The sequence below is a fragment of the Haliaeetus albicilla genome, chromosome 14 (genome assembly GCF_947461875.1).
Source record: "Haliaeetus albicilla chromosome 14, bHalAlb1.1, whole genome shotgun sequence".
Taxonomy (NCBI): domain Eukaryota; kingdom Metazoa; phylum Chordata; class Aves; order Accipitriformes; family Accipitridae; genus Haliaeetus; species Haliaeetus albicilla.
This window is the reverse complement of record NC_091496.1, coordinates 7,066,387-7,093,941: the sequence shown is the minus strand read 5'-3', so window position 1 is coordinate 7,093,941 and position 27,555 is coordinate 7,066,387. Positions and strand designations below refer to the sequence as shown.

Below are 27,555 nucleotides of genomic sequence, written 5' to 3'. Positions count from 1 at the left end.
TACAATTTTATTGTAAAGGGTATGTGCTAATTTGTTATGAAGCAAACTGGATAAGTCACTTCATGCTAGCTGCAGTCTTAAAACTTTGTGATGTTTCCCCCCCTTCTCCACGTAATATGCCTTTGGGGGAATTAATTTTCTTGAAAGAATATGGAGAAGGGAATTTAAAGTTGGCTGATTAAGTCCTTGTCTCTCATAGAAGGAATCTACCCTTAGAAGGCACTTTCTTTTCAGTGCTTTTTTTGCTCAGTCTTCATCCTTCTAACAGTTGTTACAATAAAAGGAACATATTCTTAATGTTTGTGATATCCAATGTTATCAAACAATGTTTGGTGATAACAAAATATCTAATAGTTGTGTGAAATAGGAGAGTAGTGATGTGAAATCTTTTGCGTTTTTTGCTGTACAAACATGGCTAGGCATTACAAACTTCATTAGTTAAGTAGTTTATAAATGCTAGTGTGCATATCATTTATTTGAATATTTTGTATTCTAGCGGTATGTTTGGTGGAAAAAAAGTCTGGATGTTTGGACAAAAGACCACCCATTTCCTATAGACATAGACTATATGATCAGTGATACACTGGAACTGCTGAGACCAAAGATAAAGCTCTGCAATTCTCTGGAAGAAGCTATCAGACAGGTGCAAGACTTGGAACGAGAATTCTTAATAAAATTAGGTAAGAAAATGTGCAAGGGAAATGAGGTCTTTTAGACAATTCCTGTATTTCTTAAAATTGTCTCTTGTATAATGATAGGTAATTATTGTTATTCTCGTGATAAAATCTTATTCTTATGGTAGAAATATTTTTGTAACATCTTTGCATTTTTCTGATCATAGAGATCATACAGAAACTGTATAACTCTAAAGTGATTCAGTGTTTTAAAGTCAATATGAATACTATTAATATAGTAGTGTTTGGAGAGGGGGAGTGTGTGTGTGTGTATATATGTATTAGTGTATCGAGTAGTATGGCGCAAATGATGAGGAAGAAAACTATGACTTTCATCAGAAAAATTTAAGAAGCACGCTGTACTGCAAAAAGCAAGGAGTATCTGCACACTCAATTACTCTAGCCTGTTGGTTGGTAAGCACTGATGGAAACCAGCTTTGGCATTTTGGTAGATTGGTTGCTTGCAACTCTGTGTTCCTTCCCCAGTTCTGGATTTGACTGAAGTTGCTGTGTCAGAGTAAGCATTAGTGTAAGACTACAATAAAAGAGAGAACATGTTTTGGTTTTAAAATGCTGTCAGGTACTTTGAACCTTACGCTTCCTTTGGAATAATTTTGAATTGGCTTTACATTTCAGTAGAGGCCAGAGGATGATTTTCTTTTTATGAATTAGAACTTTGGTTGGATTATTAAAGGGGGTTTTTTCCTTCTTAAAATGTATCTTTCAGCTAGGTTGTATGCTAGCTTGTAGTTCCTGCTAAAATTGCAGTGATGTATATTTATAAATCTTGTTGCGTTTAAAAATCAGTTAATTTCAAGAGAAAAAAGTTGGGCTTGCAGCACAGCTCAGTTGACAAAATACTGGTTAGTGTGTATCTAAAACTGCTGTTGTCATATTAACCTTTAAATGTACATACCAGTCCTTACTGTGCTCACTTCTCGTTAAATGGAATTGTTTTCTAATCTTCCATTATTATTTGAAGACAAGCTTGTTCATGAAAAGTTTTTATATGTAAATTTTACACTTTATAAGTGTTAATTAGAGTCTTAATAGCACTTCATCTAGTTAGACAAGTTCAATTTTTAAGAATAATCCTTTAATCCAGTGGGATGACTACGTGTAATTGTCAGGTAAAATGTTGCAACTTCTGTTTTCGGAGGAATTTTTTTAATATGCTGTTTGTTTAATTGACATGCCTTAAAATTACCTATGTAGTAACTGAAATGCAGATAAAAATTTCGTTACGGTATGATTAAATTAGTAGCTTTTATGCTCTCAAAATGGTAACCAAGAAGTAGTTTACAACTAGTTACATAAACTGTAATATTCTTTTGAAAGATACTCAGGACTTCTACAAATCATAAGAACTTCTGTTCTCTGGATCACGACCGCTGTAGTAGTTGGATTCAGTGTAGCTAAGGAGGGAGATACGTGGTCACTGAATGTGAACAAGTGTTGGAGAACATTTTATTGTGTGTGTTTTGGCATGAGCAAAGGCCATCAACAGTACAGCCCTTACTGTAGGGGGCTGTGTTGTGTCTGTCTGTCCATCTCCTCCCCAAGTGTGTTGCTCTTCTTGATAATGATATTACTCGCTTGCTATTAAACATCAGTATAGGGTGGGATACTCCTTAGTCCTCCTGTTAGGGCTGTTTGAAGGTGGTCTCAGGGAGGTTGTCATCTGCCTTTCTGGTCTTTGAAGGTTATGACAACAGATGCAAGCATATCTGAAGGAAATGAGTTTTTTAATACTTTAGCAAAAGCTCTAGTAAAACCGCAGTTCTTGATCAGTTTGTCCCCACAGTGCCTCGGTCCATGGACACTAACCGCTGGTAAGGTATTTTGCTAAAGACCACGATAAGCTTTGTTCTTTCGTCTGTCTGAAGTGTAAATTCTAGGCAGAACAGTGGGGTGGCTTGCTGCCTGCAGATCTTACATTCGTGACTGAGTGTTGGTTCCTCTGCCGCTCCAGTGATTTTGTACCACTGAGAATATGGAGTGATTCAAAAGGAACTCTTGCATATTTACGGGGCAGCACGTATTGTGAAGAGCACAGTGTTTACAAATAAGGGAAAAAAAAAAAAAAGAATGCTTTGAAACCCTGGAATATGAAGGAGGAAGTGTGTGTGTGTGTGTGTTCACTCAGAACTGAAACCCTCTAACTACCATACAACCATTTTATTTCTGAGTTTTGTCTAATTTAAGCATGGCTCTGAAATTCACCTCCTTCTAAAGCTGATCTTTGTGATCTAAGTAAAATTTTTGTAGAGACCTGGCTCTGTGTATGTGTCCGCATATTGCATCTCTTAAAGTAATCTGGAGGTGGAGAAAAAAAAAAAAATCTGGTTTGCCCCAAACCACTTGTATATTCAGAATCTAGACTTCTTAAGAACTGTGTACTGTCCTTTGCATATGGCAGAGAACAAACAAGGAGTGCCACAAGCACAGAACTGATGCATTCATTTGCTGACCAGAAAACTTTATACTAAAGGCTAACCCTTAGTGTGGTTAGTATAATGTCAAAATGTGAATGACAAACTGCATAGTAACTGTATTGACTCCTTACTAAAATCTTTGAAAAATTACTGGCTTAGATATGCTGTCTTGCAGAAGGCTGGCATCAGCATTGCTTTCTGCTAGCTCAAACCATGATGCTGTGGAGGATTATGTGGCTTTGCAAATTTATGAAAAACATTAGAAGAATGTATGAGAACAATAGTGTATGCTGGAAGTTTGTTCTTTTTTGCATTGGATGACTTAATTTTTGCACTAGCTGTTATCTAAAAACAGATCTTCATTTTTTCCTGAATCAGAACCATGCTTGATTCTTAAATATTTTTTCTGAAGACAGTTCTGACTGAAATCTGTTTCTGAGACTAAATTGAACACTGAAGCACAGAAAGAAACTAAAACCTATTTTTCACTACTGTGGGAGTGGTATAGATAAGGGTATTACATTGAAGGATACCTTATTGAAAGAAAGCAGAGGTTTAGAGAGCTACCCTTGATACCTTACACACAGAGTAAACTAAAATGTTTTGAGGGATAGAGGTGGCAAGTAGGTCAGTAAGGAAAACTGCGAGATGAACTAAAACACAGTGAAAGAACTGTCAGCCCTATCTGCAAGTAGAATGAGCACACTAGATAATACTTTTGGAAGAGACTCCAATTTCCTAAAGACTTTATATAGGCACCTACATCCTCGTAGGTTCAAGTGCAGCCTCGGGGCATTAGAAACGAGTCAGAAGGGTTTATTACAGGCTGAGAAAATAGTTGTTTCAAAGCTGTTAATTGACAGTAGTGTGAAGTACTGGAACTAAGACTGCAGGGGCTTGATGTCTTCTGGGTTCTGCTGGTTCTGTAGAGCATCTGTAATTTAGTGCTCATTTTGTTGTGTTTCAGTAAGGTTGCATGTCTAGTTTGAGGATATTTTGAAGCAGTTTGCACAGTGCAGCTTCTTGATTGTTGTTCTATGGGAGATTTTAAACATTCTCCATAATGTTTTCCTCCTTTTCTTGCAGGGCAATTACTACTCTTTACAAGTAAAGTAACTATACAGAAAATGTTTCATTCAGAAGTCAAATATTGTGACCCTTCGGAAGTTCTAGTGTTCAGCAACAATGGACTTTTGAAGTGATCTTCCACATAGAACTGGAGTGGTTAGGTGTGTTCTAATTCTGTTCTAGTTATTTGTTCTAAATCTCTCTCTCTTTTTCCAAATTTCAGGAATTGTGAATGACAAAGATTCCAAAGATTCCATTACGGAAGGAGAGAATCTGGAAGAGGATGAAGAGGAGGAGGAAGGTGGAGCAGAGACAGAGGAACAATCTGGAAATGAAAGTGAAGTAAATGAGCCAGAAGAAGAGGTGAACTTAATAATTTAGCTTGTCTCACATAAAAAGAGTAATGAGTAATCAAAATATTGATTACTCATTACTTTCAGAAGCCCTTCTATGTCACGGAGTTAGCAGGTGAAATGTGGGTATGCACAACCCCGTCAGTACTCTGAGGATGTTTCCATCCCAGTTTTGTATATATGGAAAACTGAATACAGGGTGTCTGAGGCTTATGCCAGAGAAATTACGGCAGAAACTTGAACCTGACAACTTTTCTCAGGGTATGTGCTGCTTCTCAACAAAAAGATGCCTTCAGTTTTTTGGCATGAAAACGCTTTCAGATCATTTTCTTTATCTGTTGTAGAAGCAAATGTATTGACTAGATGTCAAAGCAGTTGTGGAGGAAGAATAACAGGTGTTCAGAGTATGCCTGCATAATATGAATAAATAAGATTTATGGAGCATAACAACCTTTATTTACTGTGCCAATAATATTTTGAATCAGAGATGGTGGAGCCCATAAAAAAAATGTGTACATAGAAATTCTAACTTGTCACAATGACACAGCAAAGTTGGCACGGTAATGGTAGTGTTAGGAGAAAATGAGTTCATCAAGGAACTAGGAAACACTTTTTCTCCTTATGCTTAGGTTGGTTGGTTTATTAGTAAGCTTTCTTTCAGTCTGTGCTTTTCGGCATTAAAATTCCTGAAGTTTGGCCAGGTTTGTGCCTTTACCCACAAATTAATATCATCATTAGAATCATAAATGGTTGAGGGATGGGGAAAGGACCTCTGGAGACCTTCTTGTCCAACCTCCCTCCCTCAAAGCAGGTTCACCTACAGCAGGTTGCCTGAGGCAATGTCCAATCACGTTTTGAGTATCAACAAGGATGGAGGCTCTCCAACCTTTCTGGGCAATCTGTTCCAGTGTTTAAACACCATCACAGTAAAGAAGGCTTTTTTTCTTACGTTTAAATGAAATTTTTCAACTTGTGTCATTGTCTCTGGGTGTGTCCCTGGGCACCACTGAGAAGAGTCCAATTCCCTCTTCTTTGCTCCCTCCCTTCAGGTATTATACACATTGGGAATATCTTCCCCTACCTCAAGCCTTCTGTTCCCCAGACTAAACAATGCCATCTCTCTCAGCCTTTCCTATGACAGGTGCTCCAATCCCTTAATCATCTTCATGGCCCATTGCCAAACTTGCAGCAGTATGTCCATATCTGTCTTGTACTGGGGAACCCAGAGCTGGGCGCAGCACTCCAGCTGGGTCTTGCCAGTGCTGAGCAGGCAAGAAGGATCACCTCCTTTTGACCTGTCAACAACACTTTTTTCCTAATTCAGCGCAGGATGCAGTCAGCTGCCTTTGCTGCAAGGGTGCATTGCTGGTTCTTGGTCATTTTGGTGTTCACCAGGACCACAGGTCCTTCTCTGCTGATCTGCTTTCCAGTTGGGCAGCTTCCAGCCTGTACTAGTGATTGGGGTTATAGCTCCTCAGGTGCAAGGCTTTCCCTTCGTTGAACTTTACGAGCTCTTGTCAACCTGTTCCTCCAGCTTGTTGGGTTCCTTTTGAGTGGCAGCACAACCGTCTGGTGTATTGGCCACTACTCCCAGTCTTCTGCTGTATGTTTGTGAAAATATCAGATAAAGCCAAGTGAGTTCAGACTAGAACATTAAATACAAAACATAACAAACAAATTTACTAAGACTGAACTAAACAGATTTGGATGGGGTGAGGGTAGGAAGGATGCAGAAAATGTATGTGAGGAATCAGATGCAAGTGGTCTTTTTTTTGTTGTTGTTGTTCTAAAATAGAAGTTATTCATTGACTATTTCAGGAGGGCTCAGACAATGAGGAAGAAGAAGGTGAAGAAGAAGAGGAAGAAAACACAGACTATCTTACAGACTCCAACAAGGAAAATGAAACTGATGAGGAGAATACAGTATGTATTGTAGCTTTAGATAAGTGAATTGACTTTTGTATTTTGGTTTTCTTTACTGAATGTGTTTTGCCAATGCCGCTCATAACATATCTGGGAAAACATGGCAAGAACACTCCCTGCTATTCTTTCAAATACATTTTAGAGCTGCTTTTTATTTTTGCAAACTTTCATTATTACCTTCTGAAAATACTTATGCTGCCAGCTTTACTACAACATGTTTTCATAGGACTGTGCACTTTCACAGGTAGCTAGACTGGAAAAGCTTGCATAAATGATGGGTTTGCAATGCCAGCAAGCTGATATAATACAACAAGGTAAACTAGTTACACTCCACTACATCTCAAAACTGAAAAGGAGACAAACCAAGAAGTGAAAAACTCCTAAAATGCTAATTTGAGATTGGCAGATCATAACATCTGTAGCAAAAGAGCCCGTCCGGTTGAGCCTGAATTGCAGTTACATAGTAAGGAAAGTAACGATCATTACAGAACAATGTGTTGGGGTACTGACTTTAAATATTTTTGTTGTAGCATTGTGCTTTCCAAATACTGAAGGATAGTATTTGTCTTGAAAAGACCACCTAACTTTATGGACTTAATGAAAAAATCAGTTAAATTAGGTGTGGTAGGGATAGAGATTTTTCTTTGTATTGTTGCCATATCTGGAATGTGTACATATGCATCTGTACACATATGCTGGTATGTCAGGATATTAGAAGTGGCCAGCCTTCATAATAATAGATGCAATAAATGTCAGGAAATATTTCTTCAAGAAAATAATCCAGGCTGAAAACTTTTTTCTTTAACAATTTATTTTTTTAAAGCTTTTGATTATTTATTATATGGAAGCAATAAGGATATTTTTCCACTTATTTCTAGACTGGATATTCATATTTCTGAAACTAATGTAACAGAAGGGTTTTTTTCCCACTGCAATAGGAAGTAATGATTAAAGGAGGAGGACTTAAGCATGTCCCTTGTGCAGAAGATGAGGACTTCATTCAGGCATTGGATAAAATGATGCTGGAAAATCTTCAGGTATAAGTATTTATTTTCTTAATGTAACTTGCTGTACAGCTAACTGTATTTGATTATTTTTTTGTAAGTGATTAATGCTTAGCCTACCATACTAAAGAACACAGATTTTTTTCTTAGATGTGGCCTTTTGTCTGCAATTGATATGTTTGGATAAGTAGCTTTTAGTAAAATAGCTGTTAATTGTATTGTTTGCCCAGTGAATATATGATGTGTTAACATATTTTACTGGATAAATAATAACTGATACTATGCAATGGTTCTGAGTCTATGATAGACTAGCCAAACTTAGGTTTTAATATGTTTAAAATGTAGCTGCATTTAAATTTACATAACCTTTAAGTCCTTTTTTTCCAGTCACATCTGGTAAATATTTGAGTATAGCAAGCCCTGTATAAGGAGTACATTAATAAGATGCTACAAAAAAATCGTGAATGTAGAACATCCATTCTCAACTGTGTCTAATCAAGTCTCTAGATTTCTTTCCTTAAAAGCTTGTTATTCAGAATTCCTTTAAAACTTGAAGTATTCTGTCCCTTGTCTTCACAAGCAAGAAAACCAAAGGAAAATGCAATAAAACTGAATACATTTATTTATATGACTCTTTTCCTGGAAGGTTAAACCTTTTCTCAGTCATGATAATATGAATGTTGCCAGACTGGCTGACATTTTTAGCATCTGATCATTTATAGAATTTACTTCTTTTTTTTTTTTTAATAGCAACGGAGTGGTGAATCTGTTAAAGTACATCAGTTGGATGTTGCTATTCCTCTACATCTCAAAAGTCAGCTCAAGAAGGGTCCCCCACTTGGAGGTGGGGAAGGAGAGTCAGAGTCTGGAGATACAATGCCATTTGTCATGTTAACACGAAAAGGCAACAAACAGCAGGTAAGAGTTCACATAAGGTATAGATATTGTTTAAATAAATAAACTCCTTTCACTTTTTTGAAAGTCACACTCTGACTTTTGAAGTCACAGAAATTTTTTTTTCATCCTTTTCTCAGAATGACATACAGACAACTTTATTTTGATAAATAGAAATTACCATATGTAGTTTCTTAGAATTCTTGGTTGTTAGTAGAAATCATGTAGAAAAATTCTGTGGTTAAATTATACCATTACTAATTATGTTTGGTAATTACACCAGTAGGACAGTGGTATGTCTTACATGTATTTTAGCCACTGAATGTTGAAAGGAGTAGGGGGGAAAAAAAAATATTCCAGAATCTTCAAGATTCTACGGATTTTTCTGAAAACGCTTTCAGCTTCAAATCAAGATATGTGGCATTTGCTAAATTCCATTTCCTAAGTAACTGCCATTTGGCTGAATTTGTTCAACTCGCAGAAAAAGTCATTATCTCTGAAGACATTTTTAGGGGACTATTCCAGAACACACTGAGTGAATCTCTCAGAGAAACTTAACTGGCAATCATGTTGATAAAACAAATAAATTCCTTCCTTCGTGCAGCCAAGCTTTATATTTGTCTTGGCTCTTTTTTCCAGTATATGTTTGAATTTTCGTACGTCAGCAAATGCATAGTATACAAATTAATTCCTAACGCATTCCACATGCATTTCTCGTCATGGTTTAGATCTTTTAAAGAAGGCTTTTCATTTCAGTTGTATAAATTGGTGGTGAAAATGATGAGTCTAGATGGAAAGCAAAACCAAGGCACTGTTTCATTCTGTGCATCTGTACCTTTCAAGTATTTAGATCCATGTCACTACTTGTTACCTGAATAGTGACAGTAGTTTAATGGTTGAGGTATATAAACCTGAAGTAGAGTCTTTCTCTTCCTTCATATGAAAGATACTTCAAAAATCCACGTAGAAAGTGAGAAGGTCTCCTTTCATTAAACACTTGAACTAATGAGCATGTGCTGTGCAAAGTAAGCACTTTGAAAGTGTCAGTGGCGATACATATTTGAGCACATACATACTTGCATTTAGTAGTGATGATTAACTGATTTCCTTACTACATTTGTTTGGTTATTCTGTTTTCCTGGAACTTGAATGTGGTATACAAAGTTCTACAGAAGTTTTGAGTGCAGAATTTTAACTGTTGTCATTGGACTGAGAAGGGATTTAAGAGAACTCTATTTTAAAAAATGGTGTTTAGGTTTTTGAGGATAATTTACTGGGAGTATCTGTAGTTACCAAGAATTTTAGGATCTTCGTATTCTGTGTGAGGGGAAATTATTGCCAACATGTGGCTTAAAAAGAAAGCAGAACTTGTTCAGGAGTTTTCTCCATTCCTCCCCTGATATTTGGTTTTGGGAGTAGGCTCTTCCTGCCAAAACTCCTCTCGGTGTTTCTAGAAATGTAGAAAACAGTTGCTTTACAGACTATTTCAGTTCTTGAGTCAGTGAAAGGCTTCTTTGTCCATAGTTCTGTATTCAGAAAAAAACCCTATGTCTTAGTAGTCAGTTTTAACAGAAAAATAAGCAGGAAAGAAGAGGTGGAGTTGAAAAGAAAATAATTATTCTTTCTTATACTACTTTATTTGAAATCTGCATGAGCAGAATATGCACAGAGTTTTGAAGTGATGGATGCATACCTTACTGTTAAGTTACAGTTGTAAACTTTCAGCTTTTTAAAAACAGTCAAAAGGAGTTTGCAGACAACCTGGACAGCTGTAAGTAACTTCTTGTCTGCACAGTTACTGGAATGATAAGCGCCACCACCTCACTATACATCAACCTAATCACTTGCTATGTTAGCAATTGGTTTGGTCTGTGTGTTCTTTGTCAACAGTGCTGAAACTAGAAATCTTTGCTGTAAGAAAGTACTTACTGATGAAAATGGAATATGCTGTGCTTCCTTCTGGAGGTTAATATTGGTAGTTGAGGTCTGGTCACTAAATACTCAGTTCACATACCAGTTATTCAGCCAGATTTTAGTGGAGCATTGACAACTAGCTTTTTGAGGCAACACAAGAACAACTAACTGCTATTTACCAGCAGCGTACAACCTGAATTAATAGTCATTGCAGGCTGGTAGTAACAAGGACACCATATTTTATCTTTTTTTCTGTCATACTGATTTACAGAAACAGGCGATAGCAAGGATATTGGGTAGACTAGTGTCTTGCAATTGATGTCTGGTTTTTTTCACCTGTCAGCTATAGCAAAGAAATTGTATGAGAAAACTTACAAAACTAGTAGCAGTAGAACTGAACATGGTTATTGGAAATTAGACTACGGCATCATGATTTATCCACAAGCCATGACAGACCAAAGGGAAATAAAGAAATATTGCCATCATAAGGGATTGGAGCTGAGGTCTATCTAATACCATTTGATATTTATAAAACTGTCCAAGAAGTTATTCCATGTAGGTATGAACTAAAGTGAGATTTAGACAGTAAAAGCAAGTCACCTAGTGTCAAGAAATTTGGTTAATACCTAAGGCAAAGATTTCCTTTCATTTGAAAGATTTTTAGGAAGGTTCCATAAAAGAACAGTAATATCCATGAAATGGTCAAGTCTGTCCTTGAATGTGGAGTTCTTTATCTCAGTGACATTTTTATGTACTCTGCAATCTCATTTTCTGAATTATTTTTTATCTTTCTCCAGTTTGCCATCTTCTAAGTGAAGTCCTTATGTTCTGTCCCTATCTCACAGATTTTATAAGAGGTTTTTGATACACCTCTTCACTATTTACAAATTGGAAATATTTTGCTTGCTCAGTGTCATGGTTTAACCCCAACCAGCAACTAAGCACCACACAGCTGCTCGCTCACTCCCTGCCACCACCGTGGGATGGAGGAGAGAATTGGAAAGGAGAAAAAAAAAAAAAAAAGTAAAACTTGTGGGTTGGGATAAAGACAGTTTAATAGGACAGAAAAGGAAGGGAAAATACTACTACTACTACTAGAATATACAAAACAAGTGATGCACAATGCAATTGCTCACCACCAGCTGACCAATGATTAGCCAATCCCCAAGCTGTGGTGCGCGCAGGCCAACTCCCCCCAGTTTATATACTGGGCATGATGTCACATGGTATGGAATATCCCTTTGGCCAGTTGGGGTCAGCTGTCCTGGCTGTGTCCCCTCCCAGCTTCTTGTGCCTCTCCAACCTTCTTGCTGGCTGGGTGTGAGAAGCTGAAAAATCCTTGACTTAGTACAAACACTACTTAACACACTGACGTTTTCAGTTGTTGCTGTCGTCATTATTCTCATTCTAAATCTAAAACACAGCACTGTACCAGCTACTAGGAAGAAAATCAACTTTATTCTAGCCTAAACCAGGACACTCTGTAATCATCATATCCTTTAGTAATTGTCATCAGTGATTTGATTTCAATGGCAACTGTCTGATTGCCTTGAGATAGTGACTCAGTGATATTTTGTTAATTACTAGTCTGTTGGGTTTTGTATCGGTTTCTTTCATTTGCACCCTTCTATATTTCAGTTTTCTTTTTTCTACTTTAAGCATCCTGTCTGAAAACACTTAGCAGTCCCATTAAGCTGATAAATCCATAGAACAGATAAAATATAAAGGACATATTAAGATGGATGGGGAGCTTAATGGTGAAGCTAAGGAATGATTTTTACCATACAAAGCTGCTAATGGGTTAGTTATTTGCATAGTTTGTGTGAAATTCATTTGACAATATCTAGGAACATGCATAGTCTGCTCTGCAATAAGTGACTAAAGCTTACTTTTCTGTTGGAATTTCAAGAGCTTTCATTTTTATTCTTCCCCACACACCTTAATAACAAGCTTGTATTTATGTTCAATATAATATGCTATTACAGCCCCCACCCCCCAAAAAACCCCAACAAATCTTTTGCCTGATTTGTCTCATCTAAATAAATCTTCACTGTACTCAGGTTTTTCTCAGATCTTTGCAAGAGTCTGTCTTAACTGTTTCAAACAGTTTACTTTCACATGCTGCGTCTGAGGGTACTTGATGTCTTCTCACGCTCATCATTTGTCTGCTGTTAGCGGGGCACTACTGTCTAATAGATACCCTGAGATTTCTTAGTAATTATTGTATTAAATACTAACTGTATGCAGTGAGGATTTTGCTTTTACTATATACCTTCTCCTGATAATGTATCTGTCTGCAGCTTTTGACACTGTAGCAGAAAAAAACACTTAGAAATTTGCTCTGCTTCTATTTCTGTGGAAGTAGATCTCAGATGACAAGAACAAGCAGCAGGATTCAGAGTGGTTTGTGGAATATTGAGAATGATTATCCTTAAATGCATTACCCTACATAAGTATGGTAATACTTCCTTCAACTGCATGTCCATTAGAAGTAGGAAGCGAGATTTTTCTAAATGAGTTCACAAACTTTAGCATTAAGGGGTTTCTGAAAACTACTGTTTCAATTGCAGATAAGATGAAGGATCACTTCTCTGTTTTGGAACAATTGTAAAAAAATTTTCTGTGGAAATAAAAACTTGGATTTTCTGAGTCTGGGGAAAAAGAAAGCATCTTCCCTATGCCTCTCTGAAAATCTCAGCTGTGTTATTTAGAGAGAGGGTACTTCTGTAGGAGGACTACCAAATTTACCTTTATCTGATTTGCCATAAGCTACATTGTGTTGAATGTGGATGTTTGGGTGTGGGGGAGGAGGAAGAGATTAAATTTGACACCGCAGTTGTCTCCAGACTAATAAGCACCACTGTGGAGCTAGAATTGTTCATAAAAAGTACTGGCCAAGGAGTGCTGGGGGATATCTGGAATGCTTGGAACATTTCTCCTCTGTTATTACAAGGGATAATAGTAGAAATTCTGCTCGGGGGCTTCATCTCTTTGGAAGGTAGAGACCTTTGGAGGGAGATGCAGCTTTCTGAGCCAGCTATGGTGCTTTTATCTCAAGACCAGTGTAATTCACTGTGAGGGTATCGGCTTGTTTGAAAATAAGAAATAAAGCATATAGCTATGTGTTCCTGGTGAAAGTTAATCAGTTTTATTCCCATAAATAGTATGTGTAATAGTCTTTTGCCTTAGCAGTACATCAGCCTTTTTTGTATGTTCTCTGTGTCTTTAGGAGGTCTAAATATCTTGTATTTTTTCATGCTTCCTTATGTGAAATAGAGTTTAAAAACAAATAAAACCAACAAACACACTTTCCAGTAGAAACTTCTGCAGAAAGTCTCTCATCACAATAACCTAGAAATAAGCATAACCCTTCTGTATTTTGGATTGTTTTGTGGTTGTTTTTTTTTCTGTGCTGGGCACTTAAACTTATTTTCATTTGCAGTTTAAGATCCTAAATGTACCAATGTCTTCCCAACTTGCTGCAAACCATTGGAACCAACAGCAAGCTGAACAGGAGGAGAGAATGAGGATGAAAAAGCTCACTTTGGATATCAATGAACGGCAAGAGCAAGAGGACTACCAGGGTAAGAAAATCACCAAGTATTTTTTATTTTCAGAGGAACTTTCATGGATCTACAGAAAATATTATTTGTGATAATTAGCAGTTCAAGTTCTAAACATTGATTTGCAATGCTTCATGGGAAACCTGTATTTTAGTTTCAGTCATTCATTATTTTTACTCCGTGGTCTCTGTACTTGAAGTTTTTATAGCTCTTCCATGAAAGGAAGTTTTCAAGTGGGCCTCAAATCTCAGCATTCCCATTTATTTTGGGAAAGGGGAAGAACTGAGACTGTTTCCTTAAAAATAAGATAACACAAAATTAATCTGATGTTTGTGGCATTGTCTCCATTACTGCAAGACAATTGAGTTGGGTACAAGAGGAATTAATTCTGTGCAACTTAAACTCTGCTTTTTAGATATTCATGGGTATTTTAGATGTTAATAGTATTTAGAATCTTCATCAGGCTCACTAAGACTTGCAAATACTAAGAGGTAACCTTCACCTGAGAAATAAAAACTGTCACCTCAGCTTCATATTGCTAAAGGTTCTAGGAGTGCTACAAATCTGGAGCATAAGAATATATTAACAGAATGAAGGTTTCTTACCAATTACTTTTAAAGATAGGTAAGTCACAGTCAGGCATTTTGGAACCTGGACAGATTGAAGCAAACAGTTAATACAACAGATCATATAGCCCCTAAACTGGTGCACTTGATGTGTTTGGTTGTTGGGTGGTTTCGTTTGTTTTGGTTTTTCAGACTCAACTTTCCTTGGTGTACTCAGATAGTAAACAAAGCCAGACCAATAGAACTGATGGTATTCAGTTATTAGGTTAGTATTTCCATTTAACTTCTCCAAAGTTCTTGCTCTATTTTTTTTTAAAGATGTTGCAGTCTGGTGGTAATCACAGTATAAGTAGTTAATTAGCAGGAAATCTCATTTAAGGTATTTAGTGAAAGGTCATTATTCATCAAGAAATAGCAAATTTAAATTAAAGCAGCTCTAATTCTAAAAACACTATGGAATCTAACATTCCTTTCGGAACTTTGATAGTACAAGAAGTAAACTTGTAATTGTAAAAAGGAGTATTTTTCCAAAGTGAGTACCTACAGAGCTCTGAAATGGTAACGCAATATATTCTTAGTATTAAACATCATAATCAGCTTTAAAAACTTCTTTTCTGAGACCCTCCCCTGTTATAAAGCCCACTTATGAAAAAGCAAGAGAAACAGTAGACTCTAGAATTAGACATTTAAGTGCTTTCCTCAGACTTTTTGTGGGTTTTTCCTCATTAATGGTATTTCTGATATCTTTACTGGTTGGGGCATTTGGGTTTTTATGCCTCGTCATATGACTTTGTCAGTATCTTTAAAATCAGTCTGTTTAATGTAGGATTTTATTGTGAGCAATTGTGCTTCTTATTCAAAAAAGTATCACATTGATTTTGTCCAAGAGAAATGAATCGGACAACTGATACCAATTGATAACTAGTAATAGGCTTTTTTTTACTTTCTCATAGATTTTCTAGGTGTGTATAAAGCACTAATACAGGAGGAAAATCAACACAGAAGAAAGAGGGTTTTCCGTAATTCACATCCATTTTTAAAACACCTGTTGACTCTTTTTATTAACCTGGGTAATATACACAGTTAAACCAAACTAAAAAGGACCTTTTATTCAGGTTAAGTTAAACAGGCCGAATTACATTCCTCTTTGGAACTATTTTTTTAATGTAGATTTGTGCAGTTGATTGTTACTGAAAAGAGTCAGCTTGCCTGTAACAAGTTGGTACGTACCCATTGAAAGAAAGAGTTGGTTTTAAATTTCTGTTTCAGCCTTTGAAGTTACCAAGGGAGGAATAAGTCTCAAAATTTCTGGAAGAATGCCTCAGGATTGTCCTAACATTGGCATGTACATTTGTGGGTTGTTTTCATCTGTACAGGGTAGCTAACAGATGAAAGTTCACTGATGTACTTCAAAGTAGTATCAGATAATTATTTAATACTTCAGCAATGTTTACTAGTATTACAAACGTTTTTAATTTAAAGAAGTATTAAGAACTGGGTGACTCTCATTTAGACTGGTGTTTTCCTGCGTAGATTATTTTTTTTCTTCACTAAAACCAAAGATGAGTGACATGCCTTTGGCCTAGCTAATACATTGTGCTCCCATGACATTTCTTCCTTCTGTTACCTTCCCAATTACTCAACTTCTCAGTTACTAGCTTTTCAAAAACCCCAATATTTTTTCACCTACAACGTGGAAAACAGGAGAGACAGGCATGCACACACGTGCTTGTTCATTGCTTGCTTCTAGCACCTGGCTGGCAATGTACCATAATCTCTTCTTATTTTCTTCCTGGGTCTTGTCATTGCCAACAGAGATCTCTCCTGGCATACAGAATTGTTTTGAAGGATGCCATTTCATGATGTTTACAAAAATGGACTGTCAGTGTGTTGAATGGCTTTCTTTGCCTTTTCCAGGTGTTGATAGAGGAGTATACAGAGCGTGAATACATGTTTTATTAACTCTTGATACCAATATTGTATATTAAATCATTCATAGTTTCCCAGTTTCTCAAAGATTGGGTGGATACCTTGCTGAAAGCTTCATGTGCATTTTGTAAATGGTGAGAGAATCTCATTAGTCTCTAGTTTTGCCCTGTGCAAGTCATTGTGAGAGTAGTGGAAGTTTGTTTCTAGCAGATGATGGGTATGTGTCTCCAGTGAGATTACCAGAGATTAGGGAACCAGACAGCAGACTTTCAAACATAATCTGCTTAACAGCTTATTCCTCTTTTCCCCTTCATTTATTCCATCTGTCTGTTTGCTGAGTAATGTAGATTCTTGCACAGGTGGACTGTCGGAAATACTTTCCATTAGATGTACTAACATACAGGCAGAGGTTATGTGGAGGTTCCTATGATGTATTTGTAATTATATTGGGTACTTAATAACCATTAACTTAGCCTGGTAAAGAGCAATTTTTTATTATTTAAAAAATGAAATTAAATTTTAGAAATTAAGTTTTACCGAATGCCAAAATACAGTACTTAACCTAGCTTGAACTGCCCAAAAGTTGTATGTCCAGTGCTAAACTGGTTAGTGTAGGCTTCTTTCTGCACCCACCTATTTTTTTCCCACTGATAATAAAGTGAAAAACTCCATCCATGGGACAGCTGGTGTAATGTAGGTCAGCTGAGTCACTCTCTTCAGGTGCCTGTCTGCTCTGTAAAAGGATCCTATTATGGTTAGCTTAGACTTAAATACCTGACTTCTCAATGCCTAATTTTAGGACAGGTTTCTTGCTGGGTCTTTAATTGGCAGCAACATTGTCCAATTGTTACTATTTCAGGGTAGTTTAATGTTGTGGCTTCTCATACTGCTGTGAAGCTTTGTCCCTGATCATTGATAAAGAAAGTGGTGGTTGATATGCTTAGAAAGAAAAGGTCACAGCTCCTTTCTTTAAGCACCTCTGATGAAAACCATTGCTGGCAGTTCCTTCTGTAAGAACATCTGGAAATGCAAGTTCATATTACCGGGTAGCTTGGATTTGTCAAAGCTGTCTACGCAATTTAGTAACTTTTTTAAAAATAGCTATTGTGGAATAACTTGAGGAGTGTTAACCCTAAAGTATAGCAAAGTGTAAATAAGGTGTCTCTTTTACTACATGTCAGTGAAATGTGCTTGTGTAAATTCCTCTTTAAAAAGATGCATAGATAAACGTATTTAACTTTCTTCTGTACAAAATTACAGAAATGTTGCAGTCTCTGGCACAGCGTCCAGCTCCAGCAAATACTAATCGTGAACGGCGGCCTCGTTACCAGCATCCGAAGGGAGCACCTAATGCAGATCTAATCTTTAAAACTGGTGGGAGGTAGGACAATCTTCCTTTAAATGTGGTAATTCTGGTTCTAGGCAAGTAATTAGCTTCATAATTGAAAGAGATAATGATCTGTGTAGTGCAAGTGCATTTGTTAGTAGTTTCCATTCTAAAGTATTCTGTTAAAATACGGAGCAGTGTTTTGTGCTTCTAACACAGCGTCCATAAATACATCCTTGACAGAGGCTTGGAAGCCAGAGGATTATTTTTTCAGTTCTGAAATGGCTGGTAGTCTGAGCCTCTTTTTATAGGGGAAAAGATGCAAGTTGATTTCTCAATGAGAGGGGGCAGAGGATACTCAAAAATATCTAGAGAAATTCTGTTGTGCTCTTTCAGTTTGGTGAATTTGTGAGCTATACCTCTGTATTTGAAGCCCTGAATGGAAAGAAAATAAAGGTGGGGAGGGGGGAGGAGAACCTTTGATTTATGGTGTGCAAGAGCATACCAAAAGCAGTATTAACATGAAAAGAGCCATTCTGGATTGCCTAATAGTCATTCTACAGCTTTAATATATCTCCATGTGTCTCTTCTCACTTGGAGTAAGCTTGAGAATAAACCATTAAATTAACCCTGCAGCGCAAATTTGAATAGACAGAGTTTCAGGTGAAATGCAGATGGCTTTCATGTTTCTCTTTTCTTTGCAAGTTAATTTTGGAGGTGGATAGATGGGAGCAGCAAGTGGGAAGGGAGAGTTTACCTGCTAATGGGTCTGTCTTTCTAAACTAGAAATAAGCTAATGTAATAATCCTATGTTACAGTAACACTACCAACTTGTTTCTGATATGTCTTTATAGGCATTTTATAACTTCCTGATGGTCAGTCACTCCACTGAGATCCTATACAGATACTGCTTGTATAAAAAAAAAAAAACTCTTTTGAAAACAGACTGCATTTTAAAGTAATTTTTTTTTTTTAAATTAACCAGATATAAGTCAATAAAATGAGCAGTGCTGTGTGTTTAGCTTTTTTGTATCACTGGCCTAATACTGTCATAGAAATACAAACTATTCAGTTACAGTGAATTGCTGTAATGCTTGCAGGTGTTTCATAAACAACTGGTCATTTCTCCCAAGTGCTTTGCAACATGTATGAGGAGCACACTGCAGTTATTCTTTAAACATAGCAGCCAGACCAGTAGATGTGATATTTGCAGATTTTTTTAATGTGGTTCTCTTGAAAGCTTTTTATTTTCAAGTGTTTTAGGGAAAATGTAGTTTAGGACTTTGCTGTAAACTAGGTCAGACATTGTCCAGTGAACGGTTTAAGTAGTGTTTTCTTGTTCAAATAACTGAGCCATGCACTTGCAATTCCCGTGTAGTTTTGTATTATGTAATTTCCTCTTTGTTCCTTTTAATCTGTAAGCTCCTTAGAGCAGGGACCAAGAAGTTTGTTTCAGCAGGCATATTTTATTTGTTGTATAGTGCAATGCTCAGGCTTGCAGTCATGCCTCAGTTGAGCCATCTTAGCCTGTAGTAAGGGAATGTTATTTTTCTTAACCCCCACTGAAAGATATTTAAGCAGAGATTTATTTTACTGGAGATTGTGGGTCCACCAATGGCTTACCACTTCTGTTATAGATTGTCTCTCGCCTATGTTTTTAGAGCTTCTGATTTATAGCGTATATTGAAGATTGTCTTCTGACTTTGAAGGGTGAACAGCAGTCTCTATGCCCAGACTACCCTCATGTTTTAGTTAAGAAGTTACCCCATGGACTCTGAGGACACTAGAGTATCTGCCTATTTGCTGAGAGCAAATGGGAACTGAGCTATTAATTTTAGTACCTGTTTGGAGAAGTTTTTGCTTTCCTACATGATAGAACCAGTTTGTGTAATTACAGATGTTATCGCTTATGTGATGAGTGAGCTGAGTTGGGTTGTTTCTTCTTTGTGTATGAAGATGACTGATATATTATTTTCTTGCAATAGTAATTCAAATTTATTGGAAATAATATAATGTATGCTACTTTCTTGAAGGTATGCAACTTTTTATTTTAAATTTCCTGAGGTTAGAGATAATCTGAGCAAGTAAATCTCCTGGTTGATGCCATTGTAACGTACAATCTGACAGGTTCTGATAAGGTTGGGATGAGGACTTAATTGCATTTCAAGTAGTGTTAAGAGTAGAGGAATCGATTTGGTGTTTTTACCTTTACTTTTGTGTTGCTAAACATGTCTGAAGCACCATGTTTCAAACATCTTTCAGAAAGTTGAATCCAAAGCTGCCTATCATAAGGGATGATTCAAAAATTAATGAAGGCAGCACTGGGTTCTGTTGTATGTTTTTGGCCTTGAACAACTGGATCTTGCTTTGCAGTTAGCCCTGCTGTCACAGCAGGATCTGGATTAGATGACTTCCATAGGGCCCTTTGAACCTAAATTTTTCTGTGATTCTGTTTTGGTCTAGTGGGGTGCTAAACCAAAACAAACCAAAAAAAACCAAAACCACCCACAAATGTGTCACCTCTTTTGCCTGTGATAAACCCACAGTAAATGGAAGAATGAATTAGTGGCTGTGGCGATGCAGCATGCATTTTCTTTAAAAAAAAGAGAGAAATCTTTTGCAGTGTTTACTTGTTATCTATTAATGTCCTTTTTCTGTATTGAATTAAATGAGATTTACAGGCTTTGTCAGATTTCTTATTATTTAATGTGCGCAAAATGCTGGATCAAAAATTGGAGTTTATTGCTGTTTATTTGTAATCGCCTGCTTGTATAGCCTCAGGTTTTAAGGCCTGCTCATCCTGCAAGGAGGAGATTGTTTTTGGGACTTGTACATTTAACGCTTACTGGTCTTAAAGATAATGTACTGTGACTCCATTAAAAGTAGGGTTCCTTGATTTGCTTCAGCAGAACTGGGAAGGCAACAGTTTTCACTCTTGCCTCCAGTTCCATAGCATTTATGTATTAAAAGAGGACTTTGGCTATCAAGCTGTTAAACTGATACCTTCAGGAAACACGAGATTTACAAAAGTAACTTTTTTCAGTGATGGGATTATCATGAAAATGTTATTTTACAGTTCTGGAGAACAGTTTCTCACTTCAAAAAAGTGTTTTTCCTGTGTTTAAAGAGGATTGAGATCTATTAAATGGCTTGCTTATAAGGTGAAATGTAAATAACCATATTTTATGAAATCTATTTAAAAACATTGATTCCCAAGAAAGAAAAAAAGAACTTAAGTGAGAAATTTTGACTATAGAGAAGTGGACCTTACCAAGTTTAACTTGTTAAACCTCTCCTTATTAAAAGCAATAACCTCAAAACTTACTGCTGTTTTGAAAGTATAGTAAAGAAAGAGGACCTGTCTGTGTCAAAAGGCCCATTGGGATGCAGATGTTAACTGACAAATTAAATCATATTCAAGTTAATTGGTAATTTCATGTCTCCTATTTGCATCTGACTCTTATTTCTCTTTAACCCATTTAATAAAGAAAAATGAAGCATAAAGGTAATAACAGGATGCTAGGATTTTATTAGCTAAATATTCTCATAATAAAGAGTATTTAATGCTGGAAAATCGGAGTATAGATAATAAGGAAAAATGTCAATTTAACAGGAAATCCTGTTTCAGCTACTGGACAAACACATTTCATACATCACCTGCTATATAGTTGATGTATTGACCAATATTATATTTTGAAGCTTTGAATTCACTTCTGACTGACATACCAGAAGTCTTGGGCAGCCTAAATCAATTTCTCTGTTAGCCTCAGCCTAGCTGATTGTCACAGACTATCATTGCCATTTTCTCAAAGCAGATAGACTTTTGGGTGTTGGTGTGGCACTGTCTTGAACTGACAAATCTATCCCTTGGTTCATCATGCTGCTTTTGAAATCTTTAGTTGTCATTTTCAACGATCTCTTGTATTCTTTTCAAAAAAAATTGAGAGGCCATTAGTTTAGCAGTAATATTTTACAGTTGCTTCAGAGATTTTTATGATGAAATGGTTCCCATCTTCACTTTCTAGATATAAATACTAAAAAATTCAGTGCTTTATTTGTGTGCTAGCTTAGTTCACCTTTTTCTCCAGTATTTTAATCTTGACCTTTTCTTAGTTGTCATTCTTGATTCTGTACTACATTCTTTTCCCCAATACATACACATGCTAGTGTAGCCTTCCATGAAAACCACTGAAACTCAGCAGAGAAATTCCAACCTCTCTTTTCAGCTGTTTTATGGGAGGAAAGCCCAGGTTAGGAATATGAAGGGGGGCGGGGGGGGGAGGTGTCCAAAACCTGCAGCTTCTTTTGGTGGACTGCACTGGAATTGAATAGGAAAGAATAAGAAAAGCCAGCTCCTCAGGTGTTTTGTCTTGGCAATATGGTGCTTGTGGGGCTCTGCAATTGTAGGTGCAAGTCTAACCCATACAGCAAAGGTGAAGAGAGACCTGATCACAGTTATAGTTTAGAGGGAAATGAATGCAAGATTTTAGTTATTAGTATACTCATTTATAAAGACTCTTTGTTTAAACAAGTTGTTTCAATACAAAATAATAAGAAAACCCCCTGCAGCTTTGTAGCCCTCTGGAAACTACCTACCAATCCTCAAACACCTTCCTGATAAGAGCCCACTTTGCATGCTATGACTTTGACTTGATTTTGTCAGAATACTTTGCTTTTGCACAGCTTAAGATTCTCTTACTTAGATGAGTCTAGGTTTTGTGGATTATTTGAATCTGTGGTGTTTACAGTATGGAAGTTGATAATTCAGATTCGTTAGGAAATGACCAGGGCACCTTAGTATTTTATTAGTCCAGAAACACATGTTCTGAAATGTGATTGTTCCAGAGAATATATTCTTGCAAAGCTAAATTGATAATAGCTATTTAAATCTAGTGCTACACTTTTTTCAATACAAAATGGCTATGTTAACATTCTACAGAATGTAATTTCCAATTTTGCTGTCGACGACTTAGTCACCCCAGCAGTAGTAATGTGTTCAGAATGACTCTAAACACCTTTACATTTGTTGAAATTTCTCTCCAGCCCCTATTAAGGTACAATATGTCTGTAATCTCTGTTACTGCATTCGTTATGGTGGAATCAAGTCACCTCATGGTCTGATACATAAACACACACACTCCCATGTGGAAGACAAGTGATATTTTGTCCAATTCCATAGATCTATGAAACAAGAAAGAAGCTGTGGCATGAGAGGTACTTGAATTTAAGTTTCCCAGAACTTAAGTTGGTACTCTCCAGTATTTTTCTTCTCTTGCCAGTATACAGGAATATATACATACTGTTAATTCTCAAAGGCCACTTTTGTGGGAGGAGAGCTGAAAGCAAAGATCGGTCTCTGTAAATTATCTCTGCTGTTCATGCAGGCAACAGTTCAGAGCAGGAGTTTGAACTTCAGATGCTGTTTCCTCTTTAAGAACTGGCCTCCCCCTCTAAAGCTCATGCATCTGAAAGCAAGAAAACGCATTCAGCAGAATAAGGCACACACAGAACTGTTCATGAAGGAGCATTATATTTAAAACAGAAAAATAAATTCCAGGTGTTCATTGTGTTTCTATTTCATGTTCCTGTTCTTGGTTGATGTGATTAGGGGAGAGAGAACAGGGATCACCAAAGCTGAGATTAGTCATGAAAAGCAAAGCAGCAAGTGAGTTTTGAGAGGAGGTGTTTGGATGAGAAGGAAGGTTCCTGAAATTTGTGAAGAAATACATTACTCCAGAAGTGCATAGAGTATTGTGGATTGATGGAGGGACATGAAGGTATTAGGGAGAAGCGTGAAATTTAATTTCAAAGATCTCACAAGTTAAGAAATACTCAGAATTTTTTTGATGTCAACAATGTGCAGAAGGGACTTGATTTCATACATTGTCCTGGGCATGTTTCAATTTAAGCCATAATGTTTTCTTGCTGACTTAGTTCTCCCAACTTCACATCTGCAATGGATTTGTGATTATTTCCTTGCCTATACTATGTATAATGTTTCTGTGCATCTTTACATGTTCCAGTTTTCTACTGTAGCCATAGTTAGGTAAAAGTGTATCGGTGTGTTTCTCTAGCACATGGAGTATGTAGGCAGTATTAATACTTAAGCAGTGGTGTTGAAAAGATGACTATAAGATTTTTATACAAATTAATTACTGTGTTGATAGTAGGGAAGGGAAGTGGGGGGAGTTGTTGCAAAAAATTGATTCATTTTACACATACAGTTCAAGATGTCTTTAATTACAGCTACTGCAAAGTTTGATCTTGCCAAATACGGGGTTGGATCAAGTTTACTAATTTGGAGAGAAATGTTGTGTGAAATACCTCTTTTTGGAAGAACTGCTGCTAAGATTTTTACCAGCAGCATCTTGCCCTAAACCACTGAAACACTGCGTACTCTGCCTTATCTGCCACCAACATGCCATGGCAGCTGCTGTTTTGGATGAGAGTAGTTTTTATGAAGTTAGAGACATGCAGCTAGTCCTAGCCTTTCTCCTTCCCTCCCCACCAATGGTAGAATTAATTTTTTAAAGGAGATGGAGAGGTAAAAGCACAATTCTGCAATTCATTGATGTTTGAAGTTTCTTCTCAGTTGTAACATTCTGCAAATGAAATCTCATTCTACTAAATATGTTAAAATTATAGTTCCTTTCTTTTGCAACCACATAGCCGATGTTCCTGATATTGAGTGTGCCACAAAGATTGGAATGTTGTCTTACACAACACTAAAAGATGGTTAAAACCAAGTAAGAGAAGTGATGCTGCAGTAAGTTCTAGTGATGCATCAGCTCAGTACTTCCTGACAAAAATATACAGTGTTTATGTAAAATACACAGATAGTGGATAACAAAACAAAGCAATACATAAGAATACAGAATTACTGTGAAAGTTTTATCTGGTACAAGAAATACAAAAGTTACTGTGTCCAGTTTAACATACTTGTAATATTTTTCTTGCAAGATTTTCAGTAAAAACTAGGTTTAGATTAAATTACTGTTCAGCAAATGCGTGAGGTTTGTGCACTAATGTAAAGAAACATGAACTGTTTTGATTACATGGTAAAAGACTTGGGTGTGTAGCCCTGGAGTTTTTGTGTAATTGTAGATGTCTGATTTTCACTTTGTTTTGTACTACTAAATCTTAATTTGCAGTCTGCAAAGCAACTGAAAACCAGCCCGGATACAGTAGCTTGACAGTTGTGCTGAAGTTAGTGATATTAAATTAGCATTACTGCTGGATTACTCTGGTCTTGTTGAATCACATGTCTGCAAATTGGTGTAGTTTTTCAATCCATACTTGTGTTCGTAAGAGAATTAAATGTGGCTTTTTCTGGGTAGAGACGTGTTTTTCATGAACAAGGGGTGGTCAGAGATTTTGATACAACTGTCAATTCTCTAAAAATGTTCTAAACAACTATCTGACTCTAGAAAGCCCTCTAGCATTTCTGCAGTGCTTCTAAACATGACGAAACTGCACAAAAAATGAATGCTGTTTAAAACCAATTGTATTTCAACAAATTCACAAATTAGCTGTGCACTTAAGTAGCTTAGCATCTCATCTGGGAGGATAAGGCCGCTGTCTATTTCTGAACAATTTTAGATTTATCTGCTGAGATTGCATAGGGGACTTTTTCTGATATAGATTATGTACCTTCTTTTGTCTGATGTGGTCTTTTTTAAAATTTGTGCAGATAATAGAAATATGTAACTTTAATATATAGAGGTTAAACAGGTATCAAAATCACTAGCAGCTGATTCCAGTGGTTGCTAACCCACACGGTATTGAATATCTCACATTAAACTTTTTTTTTCCTTTCTGTTCTTAGGAGACGTTGATCCAGCAGCAAGTGTCATTTCATTAGGTCCTGTATCTCTGATGTTGTGGATAGTGGAGTCCTCCAGCGATTAAATGAGAGCAGTGGACACATCTCAGCATGTCAGTCTAGAGCGTTCAAAATCGAAACCTGGGACAGGCTGGGGCCGTGGGGCAGAAATAACAGCCTCCCTTCTTCCCCCCTCAACCCCACAGAGAACAAGTGGAAGCTTCCAGTCTGGCCTACCAAAAAAAAAAAAAGAAAAAAAAAAAAAGCTTTTTGTTATGGGAACTGCGTTGAGGGTTAATTTTCTCATAAGAGCAGAAGTAAATGAATGAGATGGTTAACTTAACCAGTGAGCAGCTTGGCGAAAACAAAGACCAACCTGAAATTCAGATGGATTACACTGGAATGGAAAAGGTCTTTGACAGCTCAGTGTGTGGGAGAACAAAGTTCTAAATGACGCAAGTTACGTTATCTCTGAATCGAGCATTTTGTGTTGGAAGGGTATTCTTTGGGGGCTGCAAGTCTATAGTAGAAAAACATAGAGCAAACAGTGAAATCTAAAAGAAAACCCTGACAAGTGGGATAACTTCTTCTCAAACACTCCTCAGCGAGAAGGTTTTTGGTTAAGGAATAGCCTTTTGCTGCCAGACAAGCAAGAAAGAGAGGGTGGGGAGTGGGGAGGGGTGAAAAACTTGAGAGCCAAGGAGGCAAAATGTCTGTTAAGGTTTAAAATAGAATGTGAAGTTGATTAACACAGGGTGTTGACTCGTACTGCTTGGAACAGCCTGACACCAGCCTAAGGACAGGGATATAGTTGAGCCCATTGTATGTATCATTGAAAACCAAAATGTGCCAGTCAGCATAACAGGAGGATGTCAAGGAGTGGATCCAAATATTTTGTTGATCTTCATGGGTTGATAAGCCTCTGTGTCTATTGAAACAAAAAAAAAAAAGTTAAAAAAAAAAAAAAGAAAAAAGATTTAAGTCTGGAAACAAGTAGAATTTTTTTTTTTAAGTAGAAATGAGGTTTCTTGTTCTGTTTCTGACAATCTGTTATTTATTAGCATAGGTTTTTGTTTGCTTTCAGGTAGAGGGTAGTTAATTGAGTTAAAGAGCTCATCTGTATGTTACTACTAATTCTTTTTTCTAGCTCTTTTAAAATCCTTTTTACCACTGGTTTTGGTTTCTGCATGTAGGAAGAGAGACTTGTAAAATTGTAACATTTCATACAGAAATGCCGCCCGATCTTCACCAGCTTCAGAAATCTGACCTTTGCCAATGCTGCAATAAAGTGTTGTAATTTAGAATTGGTGTCTGTCTGTTTACATTGAGTTTGTTCTTCTGAAATGATGTTTTGAAGAGTTTGTGGTATGTCATGGGGCTGTAGCTCAGGCAGCGCTTCGTACAAGCTACGTAAGAATAGATGGGATTTTATCGAAGCAAGAGGACTCCTGCACCAAAAAACATACTTGAAGCATGCTTAGTAAATGCAAAGATTTTCTTGCCGTTTAGCAAGGAGTTCTGAAACCGAGATCATCATTTCACATAACATAAACTGTCAGATGCAGACAGTGGCTCTGAAAGAAGCGACTTCAGCACCACCTCATCTGCAGCAGCGTCCTCTTGCCCCCTTTGTGTTGTGCAGACCCAGGGCTTGGGCAGCCGCGTGGGGAACCGAACCGAACAACTGGCCCGAGGTAAGTCAAGCAGTGATGCTTTGGAGAGAAGTCGTCAGGTTTTTACAATATACCCACTTAAAGTTATGTTCTTTAATCACAGAATTGAACATTGAGAGTGGAAAACTGCAAGCGCAGCTCTAGGTCTGCTCCTTTCATTCACGAGCTGTAACAGCAGTCAGGGATTGAGAAGTGCTGGAATCGTTGGAGCACGTTTTCCCCAAGGACTTCGCTGGTCAGGCTGGTGGTAGGCAACTTCCAGTTTGCAGAGTGGGCTGTGAAGTTTTTACAACATCGCACATACATGTGTTTCTCCAGATTTCTGCCAGATCTCATTTTGTAAGGAGGCAAGTATCCTGAAAGTGTGCAGTCGCCCAAAAAACCCCTGTGTCTTCACAATCGTCTTCAGG

At 37.0% G+C, this 27,555-nt stretch overlaps 1 protein-coding gene across 2 annotated transcripts in view; it reads left to right on the top strand.

Moving 5' to 3' along the window:
• Positions 1 to 26,776, top strand: part of UPF2 (UPF2 regulator of nonsense mediated mRNA decay) — a 67,304-nt gene extending 40,528 nt beyond the window's left edge. For both annotated transcript variants that reach the window (XM_069801604.1, XM_069801603.1), the window contains 8 exons: positions 497 to 680; positions 4,401 to 4,540; positions 6,349 to 6,453; positions 7,392 to 7,490; positions 8,208 to 8,375; positions 13,708 to 13,849; positions 17,584 to 17,704; positions 25,476 to 26,776. In XM_069801604.1, coding sequence (XP_069657705.1) covers positions 497 to 680; positions 4,401 to 4,540; positions 6,349 to 6,453; positions 7,392 to 7,490; positions 8,208 to 8,375; positions 13,708 to 13,849; positions 17,584 to 17,704; positions 25,476 to 25,485 — 969 coding nt within the window. In that variant the 3' untranslated portion in view covers positions 25,486 to 26,776. The remainder of the gene's footprint in view (positions 1 to 496; positions 681 to 4,400; positions 4,541 to 6,348; positions 6,454 to 7,391; positions 7,491 to 8,207; positions 8,376 to 13,707; positions 13,850 to 17,583; positions 17,705 to 25,475) is intronic.
• The last annotated feature ends 779 nt before the right edge of the window (positions 26,777 to 27,555 follow it).